The sequence below is a fragment of the Telopea speciosissima genome, chromosome 5 (assembly GCF_018873765.1).
Source record: "Telopea speciosissima isolate NSW1024214 ecotype Mountain lineage chromosome 5, Tspe_v1, whole genome shotgun sequence".
Lineage (NCBI taxonomy): Eukaryota > Viridiplantae > Streptophyta > Magnoliopsida > Proteales > Proteaceae > Telopea > Telopea speciosissima.
The window spans coordinates 58561870-58589214 of record NC_057920.1 but is presented as its reverse complement, the minus strand read 5'-3'; the positions used below and the strand labels follow the sequence as shown (position 1 = coordinate 58589214).

The following is a 27345-nucleotide window of genomic DNA, read 5'->3' as shown; positions in this document are numbered from 1 at the left end:
AGAGAAGAAAGCAGTAGGCCAGAAGAAAAGCTTTCACCCACGTTTGCAGACCCAACAGCTCAAAACCCTTGAAAAACTTCGATTCTATTATTCAAATCTTGCTTAATTGATGGGGGGGGGGGGGGATATATACATATCACATATGTATGACCTTTTAAATTTCCTGATCAGCCTCTCAGCGAAGCGGGTGAAGGCTCCGTACATTATGACCCTCCCCAGACCCCGCAGTGGCGGGAGCCTCGTGCACTGGATACGCCCTTTTTATTTTACTCATGAAAGGCCAAATTTCTCTCATACTGACTTGACTTAATGGACTTAAAACAGAACTCGATACTTAATAGTAAGTCTCCTAATCGAACTCAAACACAACTTAAGATACTAATCTCATGTACTGACCTCAAACCTTACTTTATAGTCTTATAATTAAGGCCCAATATGACAAATGATCCATAAACAAGTGTCCCAAGGTCCTTAAAACCTATCCATGGCCCAAATTAAGGTCTTTCTATGCCCAATCGAGCAGTCTTTCCTGCATCACATGGTTTTGTAAGGTATCATATGGATCTTCCTAGGTAAAATATAAAAAACAAATAATAATTGTTTTTAATTCCTACTTTTTGTTGTATCATATTACTATTGTTATATGTATTGCAATTTTGTAATACATATTGGTATTTCTTTTTTAAAATTTTTTTCTCTTGTTCTGTTGATTATAAAGGTACTTTAATATGTTTACCCATCATGGAATCTATTTTACCAGTAATTGAAATAAGAATTTCTCCTTCTCTTGAAGGTTTTAGGTCTGCTAAATCATTGGCTGATCAGCTAGCCACAGGTCCACAGTGCCACAGGCAGGTTAATAGGGATTTCTTGTATTTGGGTCGTCATCCTTTTCAGAAGGTGCCGATCTTTAGGTTGTGGTGGCCTCTTGGCCTTCTTGTTATTGCACTCTACAATGCTGTAGTTTGGTCTTTCTCTTAATAAAACTAGTTTATTCATCAAAAAGAAAAAAAAGGGGGAGGGTAGACACTCAACTTTTTTTTTTTTGGTAAATGAATATATTACCGAACCCCAAGAGGGGGAAGGGAAAGGGAACCAATTTACAAGAGAAAAGGAAAACGGGGAGGAGAGGAAAGGGGGGGGGGGGGGCGGCCAGCCAGCCTACGCAGAGGAGGGAGGCCGCAAGAGGGCCATATCAAGCCCCCAAAAAGTCAAAATATGCCTGTTTCTAAAGTTGTCCTTACAGTGTCTCTGACGGATACATCTAAGCTTGGAAGATACATCAGAGGAGATGGCTTTCCAAATCATGTCGAAGGATCTAGATTTGGAAGTCCATCTCCTAATATTCCTTTCCAACCAGATATGGTGAATTGCAGCGCTAAAAACAAGCTTCCCAATTGTGTCACATATTGAGTTCCCTGGAAAAGTCTTGAGCAACCAAAGCCATTCCTGGTCAAAACTGCGGACTCTTCTAGTCCGAGGCCAAATAGATGACAAGGCCTTGTTCCAAATGGTGGAAGTGAAGGGGCAGTCAAAGAAGAGATGGGTGATGTCTTCTCGGCCAATCCAACAAAGGTTACAAGAGGGGAGGACTGGGATGGTGCGGTGGATGAGGAAGGCTTGAGTAGGCAGGCAAAGTCTGAGGGCTCTCCAAACAGTAAGGCTGTGATGGGGAATGTGGCCAGTAAACCAGACTAGGTTGTGCCAGGGAACAGTAGGGCTAGGATCTCTAGAGAGGTTCCAGGCAGAGGAGGAGGTGAAACGGCCTTTGGGGGAGGGGAGCCAGATTGCCTGATCTACTTGGTGGGGTGAGTTCGACTGGAGGGGGGGAAGAGTTGCCCAGATCTGAGAGATGATGGTTGGATTAAGGGAAGGAGGTGGAGACTAGGATCTAGGGGAAATGAGGGCGGAGACATTGGCATTCTTTGGGAGGCTAGAGGAATAGATTGCTCTGGGGCCAAGCAGGTTGTAGAGGATCCCCAGAGGGTGCCAGGGGTCAAGCCAGAGGGAGGTGGAGGTGCCATCAGCTATGGAGAAGGAGATACCCTGGAGAGCAAGGGGACGGAGAGAGAGAATCTTACGCCAGATCCAAGAGGAGTCAGCACGGATCTTGACTGTCCAAATGGAGTCTGACTTAAGGAGATAAGATTGGACCCAGGTAACCCAGATGGAATCCTGGTGGGAAGAGATTTTCCAGAGGAGTTTGAGAATGCCCGTCGTGTTAGAATCACGAATGCGACGGAGGCCTAGACCGCCCTCCGATTTAGGAAGACATATGGACTTCCAACTGGCCGGGTGGAGAAATCTGGGGGTGTCCTTCCCTTTCCAAAGGAAAGCACATAAGGTGTGTTCAATGACCGATATGGTAGAGTTAGGGATGCTGAAGATACCGGTCTAGTAGAGGTAAGAGGCTTGGAGGACCGAACGAATACATTCGAGTCTTCTAGCATAGGAGAGGAGCTTGCCTTTCTAGAGCTGGAGGCTCTTACGAATGTTATCAAGCATAGGACTGCAATGATGGCTAGAGAGCCTGGCAGTGATCAAGGGAAGGCCTAAGTAGGTGACAGGGAGGGTGCCAATGGAGAAGCCAGTGAGCTGACGAAGGGTCTCTTTGGTAGGTTCTGGGATACCAGAGAGAGATTTTGGATTTAAGGAGGTTAACATGAAGGCCAGAGAGAGATTCAAAGAGGTGAAGAGAGTCCATAATGGCCGAGATGGAGGCCTTGGAGAAGATCATTAGATCGTCTGCAAAGGCCAAATGAGAGGGCTTGATGTGCTTGCATTTGGGAAGGGAAGATATGAGATGGAGGTTAGTCTTAGCTTGGAGGCTCCTAAAGAGAACTTCCAAGGCAAGGGAGAAGAGGAAAGGAGAGAGAGGGCAGCCTTGGCGGATGCCAACCTTGGAGTGGAAGAAACCTGCGGGGGTGCCATTGACAAGCACAGAGAAAGAGGGGGAAGAGATGCAGGCAGAAATCCAACAGACAAAGACTGGGGGGAAGCCTATGAGAGAGAGAACATCACAAATGAGATCCCAACGGATCGAGTCAAAGGCTTTGTGAAGATCGATTTTCAGGAGAGCCGCAAGGGAGTAAGACTTGCTGTCGAATCCTCTAACAATCTCAGAGCAGAGAATAATATTGTCTGCAATGCTTCGGCCTGAGATGAAGGCCGATTGGTTGGGGCTGATGAGGGAAGGGATGACAGCCTTGATCCGATTGGCAAGAATCTTGGCAATGAATTTGTAGATGAGGTTGCAGAGGGAGATGGGTCTAAAATCAGACAGAGAAGTAGCCCCATCCTTTTTGGGGATAAGGCAAATGAAGGTCTGGTTGATCTGAGGAAGCTGACCCGGCTTGAAGAAGAAGCTGCGGATGGCTTTGAACAACTCGCAGGGAGAGGGAAGAGAGCTCTTCGGAGAGTCTCTTTTCCTCTGCGGCAAAACCCGTGTTAAGAGGGTCAGATTGGGGCTTGAATTGGACCGAAGAAAGATCAGACCGACAAGAAGATAGCCTGGAAGGGATATTGCCAAAGGTGGTGAGATTCCAACGGCGAAGAGCCGCTTTGGTGTTGCGAAGCTTTCTAGCTAGGGCAATCAGAGGCAGCGAGTGGGCCGAGACTGGGATTCTCCAAGCTTTCACGATAGTGTCATGAAAGAGGGGGTGAGAAGTCCACATGTCAAAGAATTTGAAAGGTTTGGGGCCAAACGAGGAGTAAGGCTAGATGTGGATGAGGCAGGGGCAGTGGTCTGAGAGACCTTGGAGAAGAAAGGATGCATGGGAGTGGGGAAAGGAGGAAAGCCAGGCTTCATTAGCCAGGAAACGATCGAGCTTGCAGGCAATGCGATCCGGGCCAATTCGACGATTGTGCCAAGTGAGAGGGGATCCAGACCAACGAAGGTCGTCGAGGCCAAGATCCTCAATGCAATCGTTGAAAGGATCCACCGCCGAAGGATCGATGGGTCTGCCCCCTAATTTCTCAAGGTGGGAACGGACCACATTGAAGTCTCCGCCGATTCCCCAGGGGAGGGAGTCCATACCGGCCTTGAGGAGGGAGAGATCAGTCCAAAGGGGCAAACGATCGGTGGCCTAATTGCAAGCGTAAACCACAAAAATATAGACAGGTGAGGGGGAGTTAAGAAAGGAAAGACAGAGGTGGATAAATTGGGAAGAGGAGTGGATAAGGGAGATGTTAAGCTTGGAGGGGTCCCAGAGAATCCAAATCCTGCCCGATGGAGAGTAGTTATAATTGGAAAGGAAGGATCTGTAAGGGGCAATGGAGGCAGCGATGTGGGATGCGTTATCTTGAAGGACACGAGTCTCAAGGAGGGCACAAAAGGAAGAATTGGAGGATTTGATGAATGATCTAAGCTTGAGGTGCTTGGCCATGGAGTTAAGTCCACAAACATTCCAGATAAAGCCAGAGAACATGGAGACTAAGGGGAAGGGGGGTGCACCGAAATCCTAGGAGGAGTATAGGCGACAGTAGGACAAGCAACAAGGGGCCTACAAGAGGGTAGAGGCAAAGCTACCCCGGGTAAAAAGGGGTGGAACCAAGCGGATCTGGCTAACTGAGAAGGGGAAGGGGGGGGGGGGGAGGAGACGAAGGGGGTTCCAAGGAAGGGATGAGGGGCACAGAGGTGGACTGGGAGAGGGTTTGAGGGGCGCCAAGATGGTCAAAGGGAGAGGGGCTGTGGGTAAAGGGGGGGATGGGCTCAGCTGTAGGTTGACACTCAACTTAACTAACCTTGTCATCTGTTTTGTTTTGGGGGGGGGGGGGGGGAGGGTACCTTATCCAACATATTTGGGGTCAGCTACATGAATCCTATTTCACCATTCTTCTCTATTTAAAGCCATATTTGATGTCAACTAACAAGTACACCATGTCTTTGTTCACCCTTTCAGTCCAACTCATGTTTGGCATCTCTGTCATTTTCTTAAGACCCTAGCCTTTATCATATCATTCCTTGCTGGTGTATTCAATGGTAGTGCTACACAAGTACAGACCCTCTTAACGTGTGACCTTTTTTGTTCATTAATTATCAGTGTATTTATTTCCAAATTCTCTCTGGGTGCTACTCATCCATCTCAACATGCTCATTTCGGCTACCCTGAATCTGATATGAGGATAAAATTGAGGAAACGAAATAGAAACTCTACAAGAGCAGAGTTGGTTGCTCTCAGAACTGGCATAAATCTCTTATTAAGCAAGGGGTGGTCTCAAGCTATAGTTGAATGGGTTTCAGCTAATGCTATTGTGACAATACCAACAAAGGTTAGATCAGTACTCAAGTATAGAAAACTGAAGAAGTAAAGAGAAGAGAGGAAGAGAATAAGAGAAGAGAGATCGAACTAGAGAAAACCTAGCTCACGATTGTCTCTGTGTTGTGAGCAAGGCAGGCAGTATATTATATATCTATATATTAAATGACTCAATAGAGTCATGATAGAGTACAACTCAAAGAGAGAAAACCCCATGGTACTACTACTGCTACTTAGTTACATGTCACCACAAATAATAAACAACATCAAGTATTGTGAAGTATCACCAAAGCTACTAAACATCACTATGACTAGAACTTTAACAGTCCACCTCAAGTTGGAGCATAAACATCACCAATGCCCAACTTGGAACAACCCTCGAGGGAAGCTGGACGAAACAATGATTTGGTGAACATATCACCAAGCTGACTCCCAGATCCAACAAACGGTGTGGCAATCAACTTCTTCATTACAACATCTTGCAAAAAATGGCAGTCAACCTCAATGTGCTTAGTGCAGTAATGAGACACAGGGTTGTTGGCAATATAAATGGCTGCCCAGTTATCACAAAACATATTGATTGGTTTGACAATAGGAAATCCAAGCTCCTGAAGAAGAGACTTTAACCATATTAACTCAACTGCAGTTTGAGCCATAGCTGTAATCAGACTCAACACTAGACCTTGCTACTGTGGTCTTTTTTACTCCTCCAAGTAACAAGATTTCCACCAACGAAGGTACAAAAGCTAGTAGTAAACCCCCCATCACCTTCAACACCAACCCAGTCAGCATCAGAGTACCCAACAAGATCAACATTCCTGTTATGTCTATATATAAGACCCTTTCCTGGAGCACTTTTAAGATACCACAAAACTTGACAAGTTGCCTCCCAATAAAAAACACCATCAGCAGAATATCTCTCGTGCAGTTCATATGTTCAGCAGTATACCTCATGTGCAGGGAAGAGATACCATGATACCCTCAGTTGGAATATTAAACGGCAGAATATCTCATGCGCAGTTCCTTTCCAGCAATATACCTGCCCAGCAAGCATACCTCATGCACATGGAAGAAATATCATCAGCCTGAAAATTAGCAACTCCAGCCGCAGTTCATAGGTTCAGCAATCAGCAGTATCAACCACACCACACGAAAACCCTTCCTTCAACGAGGGTTTAATAGTAGTAATAACAGCATTGGTTGCTGCCAACCAGAAGGAAGAAAAAAACCTAAAGAAACTCTCAAAACAGAAAAATAGAATATAGAAGTATTGATCAGACATTCTTTCATACCATGTGTCAATACCAACACAGGTTAGATCAGTACCTAAATATAGAAGAATGAAGAAGTGAAGAGATGAGAGATCGAACTAGAGAAAAACCTAGCTCACGATTGTGTATGTATCGTGAGCAAGACAGGTAATATATAATGTATTGGATGACTCAATAGAGTCAAATTAGAGTACAACTTAGAGATAAAACCCCACGGTACTACTACTACTACTTAGTTACGTATCACCACAAATATTAAACAACACCTAGTATTGTGAAGTATCACCAAAGCTTGTAAACATCACCATGACTAGAACTTTAGAACCTTGGAGTTATGCCCACTTAATAAGGCCAATTCGTCAGCTAGCATCTTAAATCAACATTCAGTCTAGTCGGCAGCCTAGAAGTGCTAATGAGGTTGCAGATGAGTTAGCTAATCAACAGGTTGTTAGACCTTAGATCTGTTTTGGGAATTCAATGCCCTGGGGAGTTGGTTCGAAGAGTCTCATTGTGTTGGATTGGGGTTTATAATGGGCATTCAGTTCTGCCTTGTGGCAGCTCAGATGGGGCTGGAATTTTGTGAATAGGTAGACCCCAAGGTTCCCTGCTCACATGGTAAGTTTCAGCCCAATCAGAGTTGGGCAAGTGGCAAAACAAAGCATTGAAAAATCCAGGATTACCAAGAGGTGCACAGGACTACTGAGTGGGTTGCATGGACATACTGATGCAGAAGCCGAAACCGTGATTTAATTGGCTGTTCTTTGATTTTCGTTGGAGCCTTTTTACTTTTCTTATGATAGGGTTAAAACAGTCTTTTTATATTTAGTTTCTTAAGTTCTCCCTCCATGATTTTAGAGGGATAGGTGTTTTTTTTATTTTATTTGTTTAAGCTTATACTCCTATTTAGAATATAAGTCTATTATGTTTTATGTTTGTGATTAGGATTCAGATTAGGAATTCCCACTCCTAATCTGACAAGGATTTGCTTTTAGGTTGATTATTTGTAAGGCCTTTTGGCCCCCCCCTTTTATTTTAAATAGATATTTCGTGGGAGGCTCCCCCACCTATTATGTTTTGAAATTTTGTTTCTTCTTGTTGCTGCCGCCATGACTGCTGCTGCTTCTCTGTCTGGTGAGTAATATCAAGGTTGCCTTGTGAGTAATATCAAGGTGAGGGATTGGTGGACTCCGATCGACTCCTTGCATCTTGTAGATCGGGAGGTACTTCTTCTAGTTCTTCAAAGCTGTTGCCATTGAAGACCTGCAACAAGTAAGAAATTCTGCAACTATTCTTCTTCCTTTTAGAAGGTCACATACAAGGTGATTTTCGTGAGAATTCTGCCCAGCCAACTCTAACCATTAGAACCTGCTAAAAATTTGATCAAGTCTTCCTCAAACCCTAAGAGAGACTCGATTGAAATTTCAGCACCATCCACCCAGACGATTGTCTGAAATTACAGTTTTACCCCTCTCTCCTACTTCTACTAGGAAACCTCCATAATTTTGAATCTGTCCATAAATTCCAAACCAAACTTCTAGCCTATATCCCCCACACCTCTCCCTACACTCGATCCAAAATCCAGCTCATAGCTCCCACTCTATTCCCTCCATTCCTCCACGCCATTAAAACCCAAACCCAAAACCTTAAATCCAATTCTGCCCTAAATTGCAGAATTTCAAAACTCATCCAAACCCTAACCTTTTTATACCATATTGACCCCCTAGACCTGCCCATTAATACCCTATAAATCCCTCTCCCAATATCCAAACCAAACCCTAGGAATTGACCTAAATTCTAGTGCTGTCCATTCGAACCAGCAACCCCTTTTGTTATTTAATCCTGTTGTTTGGCTCCTAGTAGGTCTCCTACCTACCTAGGACTACATTAAATTGGTATCAGAGCTATGGAAGGACATGGCAGCCCTGCTGTGTATCCTACACAACCAGCCCCACCCGATTCCCTTGCTGCAATCATGACTATGCTGCAGAAGATCTCCACAGACCAGCAAGCTCTTGGTGATCGAATGACAGCCATGGAACAAAGGCAAGCTGTGCCTATTGTAAACAACCCTCTATACGTAGAGGAGGATAGACTCCAAGTCCGTTCGGAAGTTCATGGAACTCTGGGAAGGGATGAACATCACAGAGATCATCCCAGACGTCACAGGGACCACAGAGATCAGTCTAGACATGACCGAGACTACAAGGATCGACATAGGTATGACAGAGATGACTACAGAGAAGACAAGGACATAACTACTGAAGCACCTCGAAGACCTAACTTTGAGGAATATTTGAGGTCCTACTTCACTGGAGATGAAGCTACTAATCGGCGGTTCGATACACAAAAGGTCAAGCTAGAATTGAAAGAGTATGATGGGCATGGTGATCCACAAAAATTCTATGACTGGCTTACTGCCCTAGATGACTACTTTGACTGGTATGATTTGCCTGAAGACCGAAAGATGAGACTTGCACGCACTAAACCAATTGGCTCTGCTCGAGAATGGTGGCGCAAGGCAGAGCGGGACATGGAACGTGAAGGTAAAGCACCTACCAACTGGGAGGATATGAAGTATGATTTGAAAGAGAAGTACTTACCAAGACACTACACCACTCAGATGCAAGATCAATTCAACTCCCTTCGTCAAGGGAACATGACTGTATCCGAGTACATGCAAAAGTTTGACTCTCTCTCATCTCGCACTGACACAATAGAAAGTGCTACTCAGATGTTGTCCCGATTCCGGTTGGGATTGAGATCTGACATCCTCAGAGCTATTGGCGTTGTGGATGTTCTGGACGTCAAGGATTGTTTTGAGAAGGCATTGAAGGCTGAAGAATTATTGGTTGGGAATAGAGGATTTGATTCTTCCACTGAGGGTACTGTTAAAACTTTTTCAGCATTCAAGTCTACTACCACTAGTCACAATCGAACTGGAAATTCTACTGCTGATCCTACTCGATCAGGCTACTCCGCTGGTAGTTCTTCCCATCCTCCACGTGCTGATTATAAAGGTAAAGCTCCCATGGACAGCAATGAACCCCACAAGTGTTTCCATTGCAATGAACTTGGGCACTATGCCAAAGATTGCCCACAAAAGCATAGACCTGTTAATGTGGCTGCCAAGGCAGAGGAAACCTCTGAAGAGCACGATGAGCATGGCATATATGCACTACCCCGTGATAGTGATGAAGACTTAGACCGTCACCTTGAAGATCTAGATGGTGGTGCTCAAGGTGTCCATACAATTGCTCCGAGTTCTCATGGATGATGTGGTTGATTGTGACAAGGTAATTGGGAACATTTCACAGGAGACAGATTCAAGCAAGTTGTGTTCTTGAAGAGGTAGGGCTGAATGAGAAGGTTATAAATATTGAAGACCCTATGGAGGTTGAACACATTGATTTTGTGATGCCCCCTTGGTTCTTCGAAGAGAAGGCCCCACGACTTGAAGACCATATTCCCACTGTTATAACTTCAACAGAATTCTGCCAGGGAAGTGTTGAAGCTGCTGCCCACATGTTACTTCCTCCTCCTCATCACAAGGTTCGTGGACGAGTTTCTTCACACAAGCATGGTACGTGGACTCCCATTCATAAAGTCAACAAGCTCAGCCCCAAGTTGCCAGAGCGTTGCATGGATTTCACCCATTCATCGGAGATGAATGTTTCTAAGTCGGGGAGAGTTGATGCAGAAGCCGAAACCATGATTTAATTGGCTGTTCTTTGATTTTCGTTGGAGCCTTTTTACTTTTCTTATGATAGGGTTAAAACAGTCTTTTTATATTTAGTTTCTTAAGTTCTCCCTCCACGATTTTAGAGGGATAGGTGTTTTTTTTATTTTATTTGTTTAAGCTTATACTCCTATTTAGAATATAAGTCTATTATGTTTTATGTTTATGATTAGGATTCAGATTAGGAATTCCCACTCCTAATCTGACTAGGATTTGCTTTTAGGTTGATTATTTGTAAGGCCTTTTGGCCCCCCCCTTTTATTATAAATAGATATTTCGTGGGAGGCTCCCCCACCTATTATGTTTTGAAATTTTGTTTCTTCTTGTTGCTGCCGCCATGACTGCTGCTGCTTCTCTGTCTGGTGAGTAATATCAAGGTTGCCTTGTGAGTAATATCAAGGTGAGGGATTGGTGGACTCCGATCGACTCCTTGCATCTTGTAGATCGGGAGGTACTTCTTCTAGTTCTTCAAAGCTGTTGCCATTGAAGACCTGCAACAAGTAAGAAATTCTGCAACTATTCTTCTTCCTTCTAGAAGGTCACATACAAGGTGATTTTCGTGAGAATTCTACCCAGCCAAATCTAACCATTAGAACCTGCTAAAAATTTGATCAAGTCTTCCTCAAACCCTAAGAGAGACTCGATTGAAATTTCGGCACCATCCACCCAGACGATTGTCTGAAATTACAGTTTTACCCGTCTCTCCTACTTCTACTAGGATACCTCCGTAATTTTAATCTGTCCATCAATTCCGAACCAAACTTCTAGCCTATATCCCCCACACCTCTCCCTACACTCGATCCAAAATCCAGCTCATAACTCCGACTCTATTCCCTCCATTCCTCCATGCCATTAAAACCCAAACCCAAAACCCTAAATCCAATTCTGCCCTAAATTGCAGAATTTCAAAACTCATCCAAACCCTAACCTTTTTATACCATATTGACCCCCTAGACCTGCCCATTAATACCCTATAAATCCCTTTCCCAATATCCAACCCAAACCCTAGGAATTGACCTAAATTCTAGTGCTGTCCATTCGAACCAGCAACCCCTTTTGTTATTTAATCCTGTTGTTTGGCTCCTAGTAGGTCTCCTACCTACCTAGGACTACATTACATACATGGGAGGGTAAATGATCAAATTTGAGGCTGATTGTATGCATGATCAATCTAAACCATTCCCTAAATAACCGAAGATAAGAATTGCCAGATCACTCCCACATGGAAAAATAATGTTTGAACTGTCCATCAATTCTCTTAGTGGGTTGATGACAACCGAAACTTTGGCCAAATAAAATAATGGAACTACTGCATTAGGGAAAAAAAAAAAATAGAAACTACTATGGATCTTTCCTAATGTTAGGGTCTTGTAGTTGGGATTTTACAAAATGCCCAAAGAAGTAGCAAAAGCATTTAGTTCAGGACCTGTTAGGCAAAGCAGTTGTTAAGTGGGGCCCACATCATATTTGTCAAGGTGACGCCTAGGCGTCCAGGCGCCTTTGTCACGCCTTAAATTCTGGTGTCGCCTTGGTCGCCTTGCTGGTGTCAACTTGGTTTCTGACCCCCTCACTCGCCTTGGTTTGCCTAGGCGCCTTGACAACTATGGCCCACTTGTGAGCTTCCATAAATGTTAGTGGGGGCTGTTGGACTGGATTTGCTGTCAAATGTTTATTTTTGGAGATGTTAAAAAACTTCCATGTGGTAGATATCAGGGGCATTTGAAATTGGGCTTAATAGTGTAATGGTGGTGTTTGGTATGAGATTCAAGCAGTATTTCAATCACAAGCTGGGTGCTTTCCTTGGCTTCCAGGTAAGGCTAGGCGCTGGCCTGAATATTTTCCCAGGCAAAAACCTTTACTCAGGTGCTTCTCGTATTGTCATTTTTTTATTTATTACTGTCGATGTTGTGAGTTAGAAGGTGGAGATCTAGTTCTTTTTATGCATTGATGCTCATATGGTTATTTGAGGGGGAGAAAAAAGAAGAAACAAAACCAAGAGCTTAGATTCAAATAGAAGGAAGCAAGAATAGCACTTCCGATCAATGTAAAAATACTTATTTGTTTTACTTGAATCAGGCAGCAGGCAGCACCTTCACCTGGTGCCTGTTGCCTTGTGCGGTACAACCGTACAAGGCATTGATGTAGTTGCATTGAAGTGGTTGGATCAATTTCATCCCGTATGGAGGGCCTGGGCATGAGCTTGAGGTCCATAAAGTGCTGGTGGCAGTCCTATGGGCTGAAAACAATCTTTACAACAACAACTAAGCCTTCTCCCAACTACATGGGGTGGCTGCATGGATCCATGCATTGGCAAAGAAAATAAATTATACAGGTACAAAGAAAGGAACACAACAACATCAACAACAACTACCAATATCTCACCTAAATGGGGTCGGCTACATGAATCCTTGCCCCCCGCTCAACACTATTTGAGGTCATACTTGATACAAGAGCTAAAGCTATGAATGTTTTTCCTCACTACTTCTCCTATGGTCATTTTCAGCCTGCCCGTACCTCTTTTGGTTCCTTCGATTTGGATTGGATCACTCCTCCATATGGGGCATCCCAAGGCCTCCTTTGAACATGGCCTTGCCACCTCAAACAACTTTTTCGTGGCTTATCATGTATTGGGGCAACTCCCAACTCAGCTCTAATATGATCATTCCTTACTTTATCCTTCCTAGTTTTTCTGCACATCCATCTCAACATCCTCATTTCTGCTACACTTAATTTTTTATATCCCATTTCTTTACTGCCCAACATTCCACTCCATACATTATTGTTGGTTGTACGGCTGCCTAATAGAATTTTCCTTTTAAGGTTTAAAGCAATACGGCGATCACACAACAACCTGGACACACCTCTCCATTTTATCCATCCCACTTTAGTTCTGTGTGAAACATCATCCTCTATACCACCTTTATTTATGGTTGACCCTAGATATCTAAAATAATCACTTTGTGGTATCTCTCTGATGTAGATCAAAACATGAAGAAGAAGAGGCCAAAACACTATTCATGTTACTGTTCATGTGTACAGTGTCACAGCCCCCTGATTTGGCTTGGTGAGAATATTACTAGAAGAATCGTGGGGCAGTTTTGTCAATGTCTTAAAGTCTTTTTAATTGAATCGATGGAGACAACTTAAAGGGTGGGGACCACAAGCTTTGGAGTTCGGCTGCACCTCTTAAGCCATCTAAAGTGGGGTCCACATGATTCAGTTGAGGAGATTTGAAGGCTATAGAATCAATTAGTATTTAGTAGTTTCTAATTCATGTCATTCCTAATTACTAAAATTTATTAGTTTCTATTTCCAAGTTTCTATTTTTGTTAAAGCTTGAGATGCCATGAAGATACTGAACACCTCTTCTTTGACTGCCCTTTCTCTTCTATCATCTGAAAAAAAGCCCTTTCTTTTATATGGCCTCGTAGAAGGAGACCCCTCCCCTTTGCTAGAGAGTGGCTTTGGCTGGACATGACTTTTCCTGGGCACACTATATGCGACACTATTGGTAAGCTTGTGTTTGGTGCAGTCCTGTATCGCATTTGGATGGAAAGAAACATTCGGAGATGGACCTCCAATTCTCGTTCGTTCAACTTGATTTGGAAAGCCATCTTTTTTGATGTCTCCTCAAAACTTGGTGTTTTGCCTATGAAAGCACTTCAGGATTCCCCAAGGAACAGGCATATTGTTGTGTCCTGGGGTTTAGATAGCTCTATTTTGAGAACCCGTTAGCTGGTTGCATCCCCTTCCCCCTCTCCTCCCTGTGTATATTCGCCCCCCTGGGGCTTTGGTAATACATTATTTATTCACCAAAAAAAAAAAAAAAGCTTGAGATGCAATCTATGCTTTTATTTATATGTAACAGCCCTTAGAGGCTCCCCACGATTTTGTTTAGTGAATGAAATTTTGCTTTGAAGCATGAATATTCTCTTGTCCATGTGAGTGACTTGATGGGTTAACTGGCTAAGAGTGCCTAGCTGATGAGAGCCGAATCTCCTTATCCCCTTCTTCTATCGTCTTCTCCTATCTCCAGTCAATTCCCTGCTGTTGTAGTTGCTTTGAGCCACCAATCAAGTGCTGTTGCTACACCTGAGAAGGACCAGAACTCGATCCAGACTTCTGTTGGAGTTGTTGTTGCTGATCAGAGACAAGAAACCTTCTTCTCCATACCTGCCGGCTACACCCTTTGCATTCCCCTGCTGCTGCAATCGAAGGACCTGAGTCCAGCATCCTCTGCTCCATAGAGGGTGGTATTTGAAAGGTTGATTCAGACCTGCAAGAGGTCTGTTCGACCCCAGTTGCAGAGCCCCCTGTTGGCTGGATTGTTCTACAGCACAAACCTTCTAATTTGAGTCCTATCTTCTATTTTCATTCCCCACCTTCTACTTTCAATTCTGACCATCAAAACTGGACCAAAATTGCACGAAGGTCTCTCACCATCAAGACCCATACTCGATCATCATTGGTGCCTAAATTCAGCACTGCAGTGAGGTTTTCCTCAACCTTTTATTTTGGTGTTTCTCTCATATCTCCACATCCAACCATCACAATTGGATGAAATTTGGAGCAGACAATCCTCCTACCAACCTCTACACTCGATCCAAGTTTGATCACCATCACATGGCCGGTTTGGCTGGAAACCCTAAGTTTCTAATTCTGAGTTTGTTCCAATTTTTGAATTTTGTGGGTTTTTGGGACTAGTAACCTAGTCTTACATTACTCTCTCTCTCCTCGATATTCACCATTTCATTATCTGTCTTAGTGGAGCTAAAGTTACACACAATATACTCTGTCTTCAATCTACTTATCCTATAACCTCTTGATTCCAAGGTTGATCTCCATAACTCCAACTTACCTTTAATCCCTGCTTTTGTCTCATCTAGCAAAACAATATCATCAACAAAAAGCAAACACCACGGAACCTCCTCTTGAATGTTTTTGGTTAAATTATCCATGATAACAACAACAACAACAACAACTCAGCCAAGGAACATAACAACTACAAATCAGTCTTATACAAACTAACTGGGGTCAGCTACATGGATCCTTGACCTCCAATCAGCTCTATTTGACGTCATACTAGAAACAAGACCTAAACTATGCATGTCTATCCTCACCACTTCTCCTAGGGTCATTTTAGGCATGCCTCTAGCTCTTTTAGTAACTTCAATCTGAATCAAGGCACTCCTCCAAATTGGAGCATCCAAAGGCCTTCGTTGAACATAGCCATGCAACCTTAGACGACTTTTTTGTAGTTTATCTTGAATTGGGACTACTCCCAAACCAGATCTAATATGATCATTCATAATTTAATCCTTCCTGGTTTTGCCACTCATCCATCTCAACATCCTCATTTCCGCTACACTTAGCTTATCTATATGACGCTTCTTCATTGCCCAACACTCCACGCCATACGTCATAACAGGTCTTATGACTGTCTTGTAGAATTTTCCTTTAAGCTTTAAAAGAATCTGTTGATCACATGACACTCCGGAAGCACCTCTCCACTTCATCCATTTTGCTTTAATCCTCTGTGAGACATCATCTTTTATATCACCTTCCTTACTGATGATTGATCCTAGATACCTAAAATGATCATTTTGCGGAATCTCCATGTCAACAACTCACTCCCTCATTATCTGTCCCGGAGTTTCCAAAGTTACACACCATATACTCCATATAGGTTACACAGAATCGGAGCTAGAAGAAAGGATATGAATCTGGTGACTATTGGTACGTCTAGTCGGGTTGCCTAATTTGAGTTTTAAAACCTTTACACCTGTTAGAATCATGTATCTCTACCTGATAGGGGTAGTTTTGTCTTTTTTCTGTTCTTTCCTCCCTTAGCCGATTCTGATTTGGTATTCCTAATTAGAATCGGCAAGGGTAGCTTTCCTAATTTCAGTCTGAATAGTTGTTACTCTTTTGATTATAAATAAAGGGCTTAGTGATCCATATTGATCACTTAAGCATTCAATTCCAAAGGCTGTTAACATGATATCAGAGCCAACTCTGATCTAGAAGAGCAACCTCCTCAGTTTTCAGGTTTTCTGTTCCCCTCTCCCCACGGTTTCTGGTTTTCTTCTTCTCCACTACTCTCGGCGCCTCTCTCTCACTCAGGGCAGCAACTATGAGGTGATCTAATGAAGATTTAGCTGCTGCCCTCAATTTCACCTCATTGAAGATCGAAGACAACTGGTGTGACCTGAATCTGCCGGCAGGTTTCCTCCATCCTTGGAGATTGAGCTATTCCTTCAACTGCAGTTCGATTTCTGTTTTTTTTGTGGAGATTGGTTCCTGCTCTTATTGGTCCACACCCTTTCCTGTTTGAAGACTGAAGCTTTGGATCAAAACCAATTCAGATTCAACCTTGCAATTTCTCTGCATTGAGGTTTTTCTCTAAATTTGATAAATTTAGTGCTTTTTATTGGCTCATTAGAAAGAGCTAATTTTTAGAGGATATCTTCCCTACTACTAGAGAGAAACTCGACCTAAGTTTCAGCCTGTTTGACGGCTGAAAATTCTGCAGTCTCAAAACCTAGTACTCTGCTCGATTCTAGTAACTGCTCTGCTAGGGTTTTTTATTTACTCATCAGAAGTTGCTGATTTTTTGAAGACTTATTGCTCACTACCAGAGGAGATTTCGATCCAATTTTGAGCCTATTCTGACGGCTAAAATTGTGGGAGTTTTAAAACCCGTTTATCATACACTCTTGACATCATGTCTGATCTTACTTCAACTGACTCAGATGGATTTGCTCGTCCAGACTGCCTTACTTTTGCTTCTCCCACTAAATTAGATGGGACTAATTACTTGATGTGGTCAAGGTCCACTTACCTCACCATTGTTGGCCATGGATACGCAGGACACCTTACAGGTAGCCTGCCCAAACCTATTGAAGAAGGGCCTGCACAGGATCGATGGTTATCTCATTACTCTATGGTATTGTCATATCTTATCCACTCTATGCATTCTTCTATTGCACCTGGATACCTTCTCTTAGACATTGCTGCTCAGATATTGAAGGCTGCAAAGGACACCTATTCTCAGGTTGGGAATGATGCTCGGGTATATCAATTAAGGAAGAAAATTCATGATACTAAACAGAATGAGTTTACTGTCTCTCAATATTATCCTGAACTTCGAAAGTGCTGGCAATAACTTGATCATTAGTCAGATTATCAGCCCACTACTGCTGCTGATATTGCTGCCTACAGGAAACATGTTGATAAGATTAGGGTTTATGATTTTTTGGCTGGCCTCAATGTTGAATTCGATCCAATTAGAATTCAGATTCTCAGCAAGGATCCTTTCCTTACTTTGGAACAGTCCTATGCATTAGTTCATATTGAAGATCGACAACATTCAACTATGCTCAATTCTACACCTCCAGATCGATCAGCTCTACACACTGGGACTGCTTCAAACCCTCCTACTGTTGATACTTCTAAAACCAAAAAGGCAGCCATCAAATGTGAACATTGTGGTAAGTTGTGGCACACTAAGGCCACATGCTAGAAGGTGCATGGTAAACCAGCGGACTTTGAAGCTAAGCGTGTTGCTCGAAAATCGAAAAACAAAGCCAATCGTACTGAGGCTATCACCACTACTCCTCCTGCTGACACTGGTCTATCCAAGGATGAACTTCAGGCCTTCCGTTGTATGTTACAGGCTTTCGCTCCTACTACATCGACTCCTTCCAGTTCTTCCACTACTCCAGGTTCAAATTTTGCCCTCTCAGGTATTTCCTTTACTGGCCATTATGCATCGGTAGTCTCTTCTCCCACTTCAGTGCCACTGATCTCATGACTTGATCCTCCAGTTTATTTCATCGTTATTCCCCTACTTCTGGTAAAGACAAAGTTCGAGTAGCTGATGGTTCTCTCTCTTCTGTCTCTGGGAAAGGATCCATCAGTTGCTCTTCTTCTTTAACTTTATCCTCTGTTTTACATATACCTAAATTTACCACTAATCTTCTATCCATTAGTAGTCTTACCCGTGACTTAAATTGCAAAGTAACTTTTTTCCCTTCACTGTGTTTTTTAGGATCTGGCAACGGGGGCGACGATTGGATGTGGTAAGATGCATGGTGGATTGTATTTGCTTGATGATGGGAGCCCTGCTTCACCATAACTTCCATCTCCCAGTCATCAAAACTCATTAGTCTCTTCTGAACTTCAACAGTGGCATAATCGATTAGGTCATCCCCCTTTAGGAACTTTTACCTTTTTTATTTCCAGCATTAGTTAAACAATGTAATAAGGACGAATTTTTTTGTGAGGCCTGTGTTTTGGCTAAACAACATCGTTCCACTTATTCTATTTCTAATAAAAGAAGTTCTTTTCCTTTTAATCTTGTTCATACTGATGTATGGGGACCTAGTCGAAATCCTTCCCTCTCTGGTCATCGTTGGTTTGTTTCTTTTATTGACTGTCATTCTAGGAGTACATGGGTATATTTACTGCATAGCAAAAGTGATGTTTTTTTCTTGTTTTCAAAATTTTCATAAGATGGTTCAGACCCAATACAATGCCACCAAGATATTGCGGAGTGACAATAGCAAAGAATATATGGATGGTTAGTTCCAAAACTATCTTGCTGCCCATGGGATACTCCATCTGACCAGTTTTGTCGATACCCCAGCCCGAAATGGTGTGGCTGAAAGGAAAAACAGCCACTTCCTAGAGGTGGCTCGGGCTTTTATGTTTGCCCGTTCTGTTCCTTCCTAATATTGGGGAGATGCTGTCCTTACTGCAGTCTATCTCATTAATAGGATGCCTACCCGAGTCCTTGACTCACAAACCCCTGCTACTTTATTACAGGGCTCTTCCTCCTTTGTGGTTCCCCCAAAAATTTTTGATTGTGTCTGTTATGCTAGGGATACCCGATCCCTAGGCAAACTTGAAACCCGTGGCATTCGTTGCATTTTCTTGGGATATTCTCCATCTCAAAAGGGTTATAAATGTTACCATCCCCCCACCTGTCGTACCCTGGTAAGTATGGATGTTGTCTTTCATGAAGCTCTCTCTTGTTATCCATCTACACATCTTTAGGGGGAGAACATAGACACTGGTAATGATGAGCTTCCTAGTCAGGGGGAGTTGACTCTAGTCCAAAAAACTATTGAGGAATTTCCAAAGAGAATTAATGACTCTAACCTCCAAACATACCAGAGAGGATATTCCAAACACAAGCAGCTTCCATCCACTACAACACCAGTACCCATCCAGTTGCCGGCTCTAGAAACAGATCATTCTCCAGGTAACATCTCTTCTCCTGACCTACCTATTGTTCATCGCAAAGGTATTCAGGCTTGCACTCAGCACCCTATTTCTCATGTAGTCTCTTATGAATCCTTTTCTCCATCCTTTCGTACATTTGTCTCTTCTCTTTCTTCTGTTTGTATTCCCTAGAATTGGCAGGAAGCTTTTACAGATGGAAAGTGGAAGGCAGCAATGATGGAAGAAATGAAAGCCTTATAAAAGAATGATACATGGGAACTTGTGGTTCTTCCTCAAGGAAAGAAACCAGTTGGATGTAAATGGGTGTTTGTGGGGAAACAGAAGGTAGATGGTACTGTGGATCGATATAAAACACGATTGGTGGCAAAGGGATTTACTCGGACTTATGGGATCGACTACCAGGAGACCTTTGCACCGGTTGCAAAACTAAACATTATTAGAGTACTACTATCCTGTGCAGTAAATCTGGGATGGGAATTACAACAGTTAGATGTGAAGAATGCCTTCCTCCATAGAGAGCTTGAAGAGGAAGTGTGTATGGATATTCCACCGGGTTTTTCATGTGATAAGACCAGCGGGAAGGTATGTAAATTGAAGCGTGCTTTATACGGGCTGAAGCAGTCACCCCGTGCATGGTTTGGATGGTTTCACAAGGCTATGGTTTCTGTGGGATAGAAGCAGAGTAATGCTGATCATACTCTGTTTATAAAAAGGAATGGTGATAAAATAACCATTCTCATAGTCTATGTGGATGACATTGTGGTTATTGGGAATGATACTAATGAGATCAGCAAGTTGAAGGCTTTCCTTGGCCAAGAATTTGAAATGAAAGATCTAGGAAACCAAAAGTTCTTTCTAGGGATAGAGGTTGCTCGTTCATCTAAGGGCATCTTTCTTTCTCAAAGGAAGTATATCCTAGATTTGTTGACAGAGACTGGGATGTTAGGATGTCATCCTTCTGATACAACTATGGAAGCTACTACACGGCTCAAAGAAAAGGAGGGTGAATTCGTTGACAAAGGTCGTTATCAGAGATTGGTGGGAAAGCTTATTTATCTATCTCATACACGACCAAATATAGCCATTGCTGTGAGTATGGTCAGTCAATTCATGCGTGATCCTTATTCTTCTCACATGGATGCCGTTCTTTGAATTCTCCGTTATTTGAAATCAGCCCCGGGAAAAGGAATTCTTTTATCTCCTCCTGGCCATCTTCGTGTTGAAGCGTATACTGATGTTGATTGGGCTGGATCCTCTGATGGAAAGTCCATCTCCGGCTATTGCTCATTTGTTGATGGAAACCTTATCACATGGCGTAGTACAAAGCAGAACGTAGTGGCAGGGTCTAGTGCTGAAACAGATTTTCGTGCTATAGCACATAGTATTTGTGAACTATTATGGCTCAAAGGCTTATTGCATGATCTTGGTGCTCCTGTCCGTCTTCCCATGTTGTTGTATTGTGGCAACAAGGCTGCCATTAGCATTACTTACAATCCAGTTCAACATGATCGTACCAAGCATGTGGACGTTGATAGGCATTTTATCAAAGAGAAGTGGAAGAAGGGCTGGTCTGTGTTCCTTTTGTAAAGTCTGCTGACCTATTAGCGGATGTGTTCACTAAGGGACTAAGTGGGAAAGTCTTTCATCCTATTTTAGTCAAGTTGGGCATGTTCGATATTTATGCTCCAACTTGAGGGGGAGTGTTAGAATCATGTAGCTCTATCCGATAGGGGTAGTTTTATCTTTTTTCTGTTCTTTCCTCCCTTAACCGATTCTGATTTGGTATTTCTAATTAGAATCGGCAAGGGTAGCTTTCCTAATTTTAGTTTGAATAGTTGTAACTCTTTTGATTATAAATAAAGGGCTTAGTGATCCATATTGATCACTCAAGCATTCAATTCCAAAGGCTGTTAACGACACCTAAAAGCAGTCGTGGTTGGGCCATGCAAATCAACTAAACAGTGTGGCATGCATATAGCAAGACGGATAACAACGGACAACCAGAGTCCAAACCATTAAGGGAGTTGAAGGTGCTTACTCACTCATTTGGGAGCTGGGGGTACGTCTTTGTTCTACTTATCTTAAAACCTTTTGATTCCATGGTTGATCTCCATAACTCCAGTTTGGTGCTAATTCCAACTTTTGTCTCATCCACCAAAACAATGACATCAACAAAAATCATATGCACCAAGGAACCTCATCTTGGATGTCTTTGATTAACTCATCCATGATAGGTGCAAACAAATAAAGGCTTAAACCTGATCCTTGATGTAACCCTGCTGTAATTGGGAATTCACTACCTTCACCCCCCATGGTGCTTACACTAGTCACCACACCGTCATACATATCTTTAATTATGTCCACATATTTACTTGAAAACTTCTCTTCCCTAGCACATGCCAAATTAAATCTCTACGAACTCTGTCATAAGCCTTTTCTAGGTCAATAAAGACCATATGGAGATCCTTTTTTTTTTTTTTCCCTCTTTCTAAATCTTTCCACGAGTCTCTTGAGTAGGTAGATAGCTTTTGTTGTGGATCTTCCTCGCATAAAACCAAATTGGTTCTCTGAAATAGTGGTCTCTTTTCTCAGGTGTGTTTCAATGACCCTCTCCCATAATTTCATATTATGACTCGTTAGTTTTATGCCTCTACAGGTATTGCAACTTTGGATATCACCTTTATTTTTGTAAATCGGGACCACAATACTTCTCCATTCATCTGGCATTTTCTCAGTGCACATAATCTTATGAAACAACTCTAGATCAATAAAGACCATATGGAAATCGTTTTTGCAAACAATCTTTCCATGAGCCTCCTGAGCAAGTAAATAGCTTCTGTCATGGATCTACTTAGCATAGATACAAATTGGTTCTCCGTGATAGTAGTTTCTCTTCTCAGATGGGTTGCAATAACCCTCTCCCATAATTTCATAATATGACTCATTAGTTTTATGCCTCTATAATTGTTGCGGCTCTGAATATCACCTTTATTTTTGTAGATCGGGACCACAATGCTTCTCTTCCATTCATTTGGCATTTTCCTTGTGCTCATAATTTTGTTGAACAGTTTGGTTAGCCACGATAAACCACAAACTCCTAAGTTCTTCCATACTTCTATTGGGACCCCATCTGGTCCCGATGCCTTACCTACTTTCATCTTTCTTAAGACATCTTTAACATTAGACACCCTAACCTTTAGTATATATCTGTGGTGTGTAGTGCCTTGATGAGTAATGTTATCTTCTGGATCAATCCTACTTGAAATGTCTCCATTTAGTAGGTCATAAAAATGCTCTTCCCATCTCTTCATGCTCTACTATCGTCACTTTTAATTCATCTAACATGGTTGAAATCTCTACTCTTCCTTTGCCTCTCTTTAGCAATCTTATAGATAGCCTCATTTTCTCCTTCTTTTCTGGCTAGATGGTTATAGAGATCGTTATACTTCTTTGCCCTTGCTTTCCCCACAATCTTTTTAGCTTCATTTCTGGCAGACTTGTACCTTATTAAATTTTCTACATCCTTAGTCCTTTGCCAAGTCTTAAAGCTAGCTTTCTTAGTCTTAATGGCTGCTTGAACCTCATCGCCCCACCACCAAGTCTCCCTAGTGGGATGACGTTTTCCTTTCATTTCCCTTGGTACATCTTTGGCAACCATCTTAATAGTTAATACAAGTCGTCATCTCATTCCACATCGTGTTAGTGTCTCCCTCACAGTCCCACTTTTCTTGTTTGACAACTTTTTCTTGGTAACCCCCTTTAAGCCCCACCACCATATCCTAGAGCGAAGAGACTCCCCTTCCTTATGAACCTGCAGAGTGAGGCATATATATCCATGACCACTAATCTATGTTGAGTGGATACTCTCTCTCTTGGTATCACCTTACAGTCCTTGCATAGTACTCTGTCGGACCTTCTAGTTAAGAAGAAATCTATTTGGATCTTTTCGAATAAGTGTTTACAATGGATAAATCATAGGCGACAACAAAATCTAAAATTGAGATCCCCTCTTTGTTTTTTCGAATAATCTATGTTGAGTGGATACTCTCTCTCTTGGTATCACCTTACAGTCCTTGCATAGTACTCTGTCGGACCTTCTAGTTAAGAAGAAATCTATTTGGATCTTTTCGAATAAGTGTTTACAATGGATAAATCATAGGCGACAGCAAAATCTAAAATTGAGATCCACTCTTCGTTTTTCTCGCCAAAACCATAACCTCCATGGACATCTTCATAGCATAGCCTCTACGGTCTCTCCCAACATGTCATTCGGATCTCCCCCTATAATAATCTTCTCTCCTTGCCAAAACCTTACACTAAACCATCCATGAGTTCCCAGAAATGTAAGTTTGTACTTTCATCCAAACCTACTTGGGGTGCATAAGCACTATTTATATTGACAACCTCTTTCTCCAACATAAGCTTGATGGATATAATCCTATCTCCAAATCTTTGTACATCCACCACATCATTCTTTAAGTCTTTATCCACTACTATTTCCACTCCATTTCTATTACTTTTATCCCCCATATACTAAAGTTTAAAGTTGTCCAATGGCTTAGCTTTGCTACCCTTCCATCTTGTCTCTTGGATACAAGCTATATTAATTTTTTTTCTTCTAAAGGGTGTACCCAGTGCATGAGGCTCCCGCCACTGCAGGGTTCGGGGAGGGTCATAATGTACGTAGCCTTACCCTGCTTTCGCAGAGAGGCTGTTTCCAGAAATCTTTCTTCTTCTCATGACATCAATTAATTATAGACTCTTAGCCATTAAAGAACCAATGTTCCAAGATGCTAATCTAGTCCTACGCTTATGGTTTTGCTTATGGACTAGCTTTTTTACCTGCACACGTCCATCGTGTGAGAACCCTTGCTACTTGTTACTGCATCCGAGCACCGACACGGCTTGTCACTTGGAGGGTATGCCCTAGAAAAGTCGATAAGACAAAACACGTAGATAAAAATAAAGCACTCATAATATCGGATCCATGCGAAAGGTGATTAGCTTAAAATACTATGAGATGTATGTCTGATTATCCAAATGAATTGGGTATATGATACTCAGGTATTTTGCATGTTCATTTTGATTAACTTTTCCTTTGGAGGTTTTACATTTTCATTGTATTATATTATTAATGAAAATCAGCAATAGAATCTTAGAAAAAAGTTGACAGTCAACTCGTACATGTTTATGCTTCTTCAAACTGACTTCTGTTCCCTATAAGCTGTCATCTACTAAATATAGAAAAATGAGATTCATGAAATCATATCATTAATTTCTTGAACAATTTCAAGAACAGATATTCAATGAAGAAGTTACAGCAAGTGCCACCTGCACTTCTGCAGATTGCCAAAAGGATCTACCAATAAAATATGCTGCAATATCGTCAACAATAATGGACCTGGAGGGAAATGAAGACAAACAATGCAAGTTGACTGAAGTTGGGGTTTCTCTTGGAGAGGAGTTTCAAAGTGTAGAAAATGGTGGTTCAAAGGGAGCTGTTTTTGATGTTGGAGCCTCCATGGTGCATCTGGACCTATCTGTTGCACCCCCTGGTACGATGAGTTGGGATAACATCAAATCAAAATGTTGTAATCTTGTTAAGGAAACATCCCATAAATTACTGATTTTCACCTGATGTGACAGATTCATGCGGTACAGTGAAGGCCACTTGCAGTGAACCAAATATAAATGCTGCATCAGGAACTTTTTTGGACATCCCAAATTCAGCTAGTCCAAATCATACTACTATTTTGCATGATGAAAAGACTAAAAAAGGCAAGGGTCCAGTACTGTTGGAAACCAGTGATGGGACAGTAAAAGAGAGGCCATCTTCTGATACACATGCTGATATAAATTCATGCATTAAGACAAAGGAACATGGTAATAACAGTAAAGATTGTGGGAAGGCTTCCACTTTGCTGCCAACTGATATTTCTTCACGGAATCTGTGTCAGCAGGTGTGCATTATCTCATCAAGTGTCATTTCTGTTTGTGTACTCTTTTCCTATACTATATTTGCTTATTTGTCACCATCTTTCCCATAGCAGTGTGGAAATCTTTGTAGTATATCTTCTGTGATTTAATTTGCTGTTCTGGTATGCAGAATTCTTCTGAAGATTTCATGAAAGAAATAGCATGCAGGCCATCAGAAACAACTGCTTTTGTGGTTTCGTCCCTTACGAAGTCTGGATGCAAAGATGATCGTTGTAGTCAAATGTCAACAAAATCTTTTCTTTGTTCCCCTCTTTTTCTTGGTTTATCCCTACCAATGGAGCCTGAGACTGCAGTTAGTGTCTACAAAGATTGCTCCTCCATGTCGCCATTTCCAAGCTTTAGTAAAAGTAAAGATGCTCAAAATTTGCTGCCCCATTCTGCAGCAGATCAGAGTTCTATCCAGAGACACAAGCTGATGCTTGACAATATTGTAACAAGAGAAAAAGCACTAAAGGGAGACCAAGGCTGTTGGCTGGATAAGTCCAAGGGATCGGCGAATGCATGGTCAGAAGAAGAGTTGGATTCTCTTTGGATAGGTGTGAGGAGACATGGAAGGGGCAACTGGGATGCCATGTTAAGGGACCCAAGATTGCACTTCTCAGTATGGAGGGTAGCAAAGGACCTAGCTGAGCAGTGGGATGATGAACAATCCCAACTTTTGAGTGGAATGCTGATTCAGCCAGCGAGGTTCGGAAACTCACAATATCATCCACAGCGCATCAACAATGATTTGTGGGCTGAAACTAGAGTGGCTGGTAATGGATATGCCAGTTATCACATGGGAAATTGTATGCCACCTAGGACTCAAGCCTTGATGGATGAAACTCAACTTTCTCTGGGGAATGTTTATGGTGAGAGAGAGAGGAGTTACCCATACAGTCTCCCAAGCCAATATGCCATGCATAACACACTGGCAGAAAACAATCCAGACAAAATATCATCTGTTCTCAATAGTGAACTAAGAAATGCGGTTCTTCAGAGGATAAGTAACAAACAACTGCAGAAAAGTATTAGGGGTCAAAGGAATCGCACGTATCCTAAAAGAAAACGCCCAAGATATCTTACAGATATTTCCATATTTGAGCAGAATGCTATTGACAAATCAGCAAGTTATGATACATTACAGAATGGAGAACTGTCCAGTTGTGGTGAAGGCAGAGCAACTTCACATAATTCTTTGTTGCCAGATCATCCTCCACCTGGATCCTCTGTTAAAGGTAATCTGCCACATTGGCTAAGAGAAGTGATTAGTCTCCCTCTTCCAAGGCCAACAGAGTCAGCAACGACTTACCCTGTTTCGCAAGTGAGCCTGCTCTATAATGAACACCAGGGGGTAACACCTCCTTTTTGCAGTCCAGGTGATCTGCCATTGCCCCAAACAAATCCTCATCAAGGTCTGAAGAAGAATGACATCAATGGCATGTTTGGTGGCCGTGAAACATCTGACATACCATTGCCCAACCTTTCACGCATAGGAAGCAGATTTGGTCATCTTTCAATGACAGGGTCGAGCTCTGTAATGCCTGAGGTGGAGAATCAAATCTTGAATGGCGGAACCGATTTGAACCCAGCATGTTCATATTCTATTGGTAAAGGAAAAGGCTTGATCGTCATTGAGAGTGATGCTTCTTCTGAAGAGACAATATCAGACGATCAAAGTGGCAGGTCTTAGCTGCTATTGGAACTCAGAAAGCATTGCAGTGTCCCAAGGATGCTGGTTTTGTAGGTAAACCTGTTTGGTCATAGAAAATTTATGAAAGATCAGGACATCATGTACATTTATACTTCTATTGCCTATATAAGGGGAGAGTTCCCCCCAATATTTTGTTAGATGATC

The 27345-nt window shown here is 42.3% G+C and overlaps 1 protein-coding gene across 5 annotated transcripts in view; it reads left to right on the top strand.

Moving 5' to 3' along the window:
- Window positions 1-27336, top strand: part of LOC122661560 — a 34369-nt gene extending 7033 nt beyond the window's left edge. For 3 of the 5 annotated variants that reach the window (XM_043856993.1, XM_043856991.1, XM_043856994.1), the window contains exons 5-7: window positions 24811-25066; window positions 25158-25471; window positions 25618-27336. In XM_043856993.1, coding sequence (XP_043712928.1) covers window positions 24811-25066; window positions 25158-25471; window positions 25618-27180 — 2133 coding nt within the window. In that variant the 3' untranslated portion in view covers window positions 27181-27336. The remainder of the gene's footprint in view (window positions 1-24810; window positions 25067-25157; window positions 25472-25617) is intronic. The other 2 variants (XM_043856996.1, XM_043856995.1) reach the window with 2 other exon arrangements.
- Window positions 27337-27345: the final 9 nt, after the last annotated feature.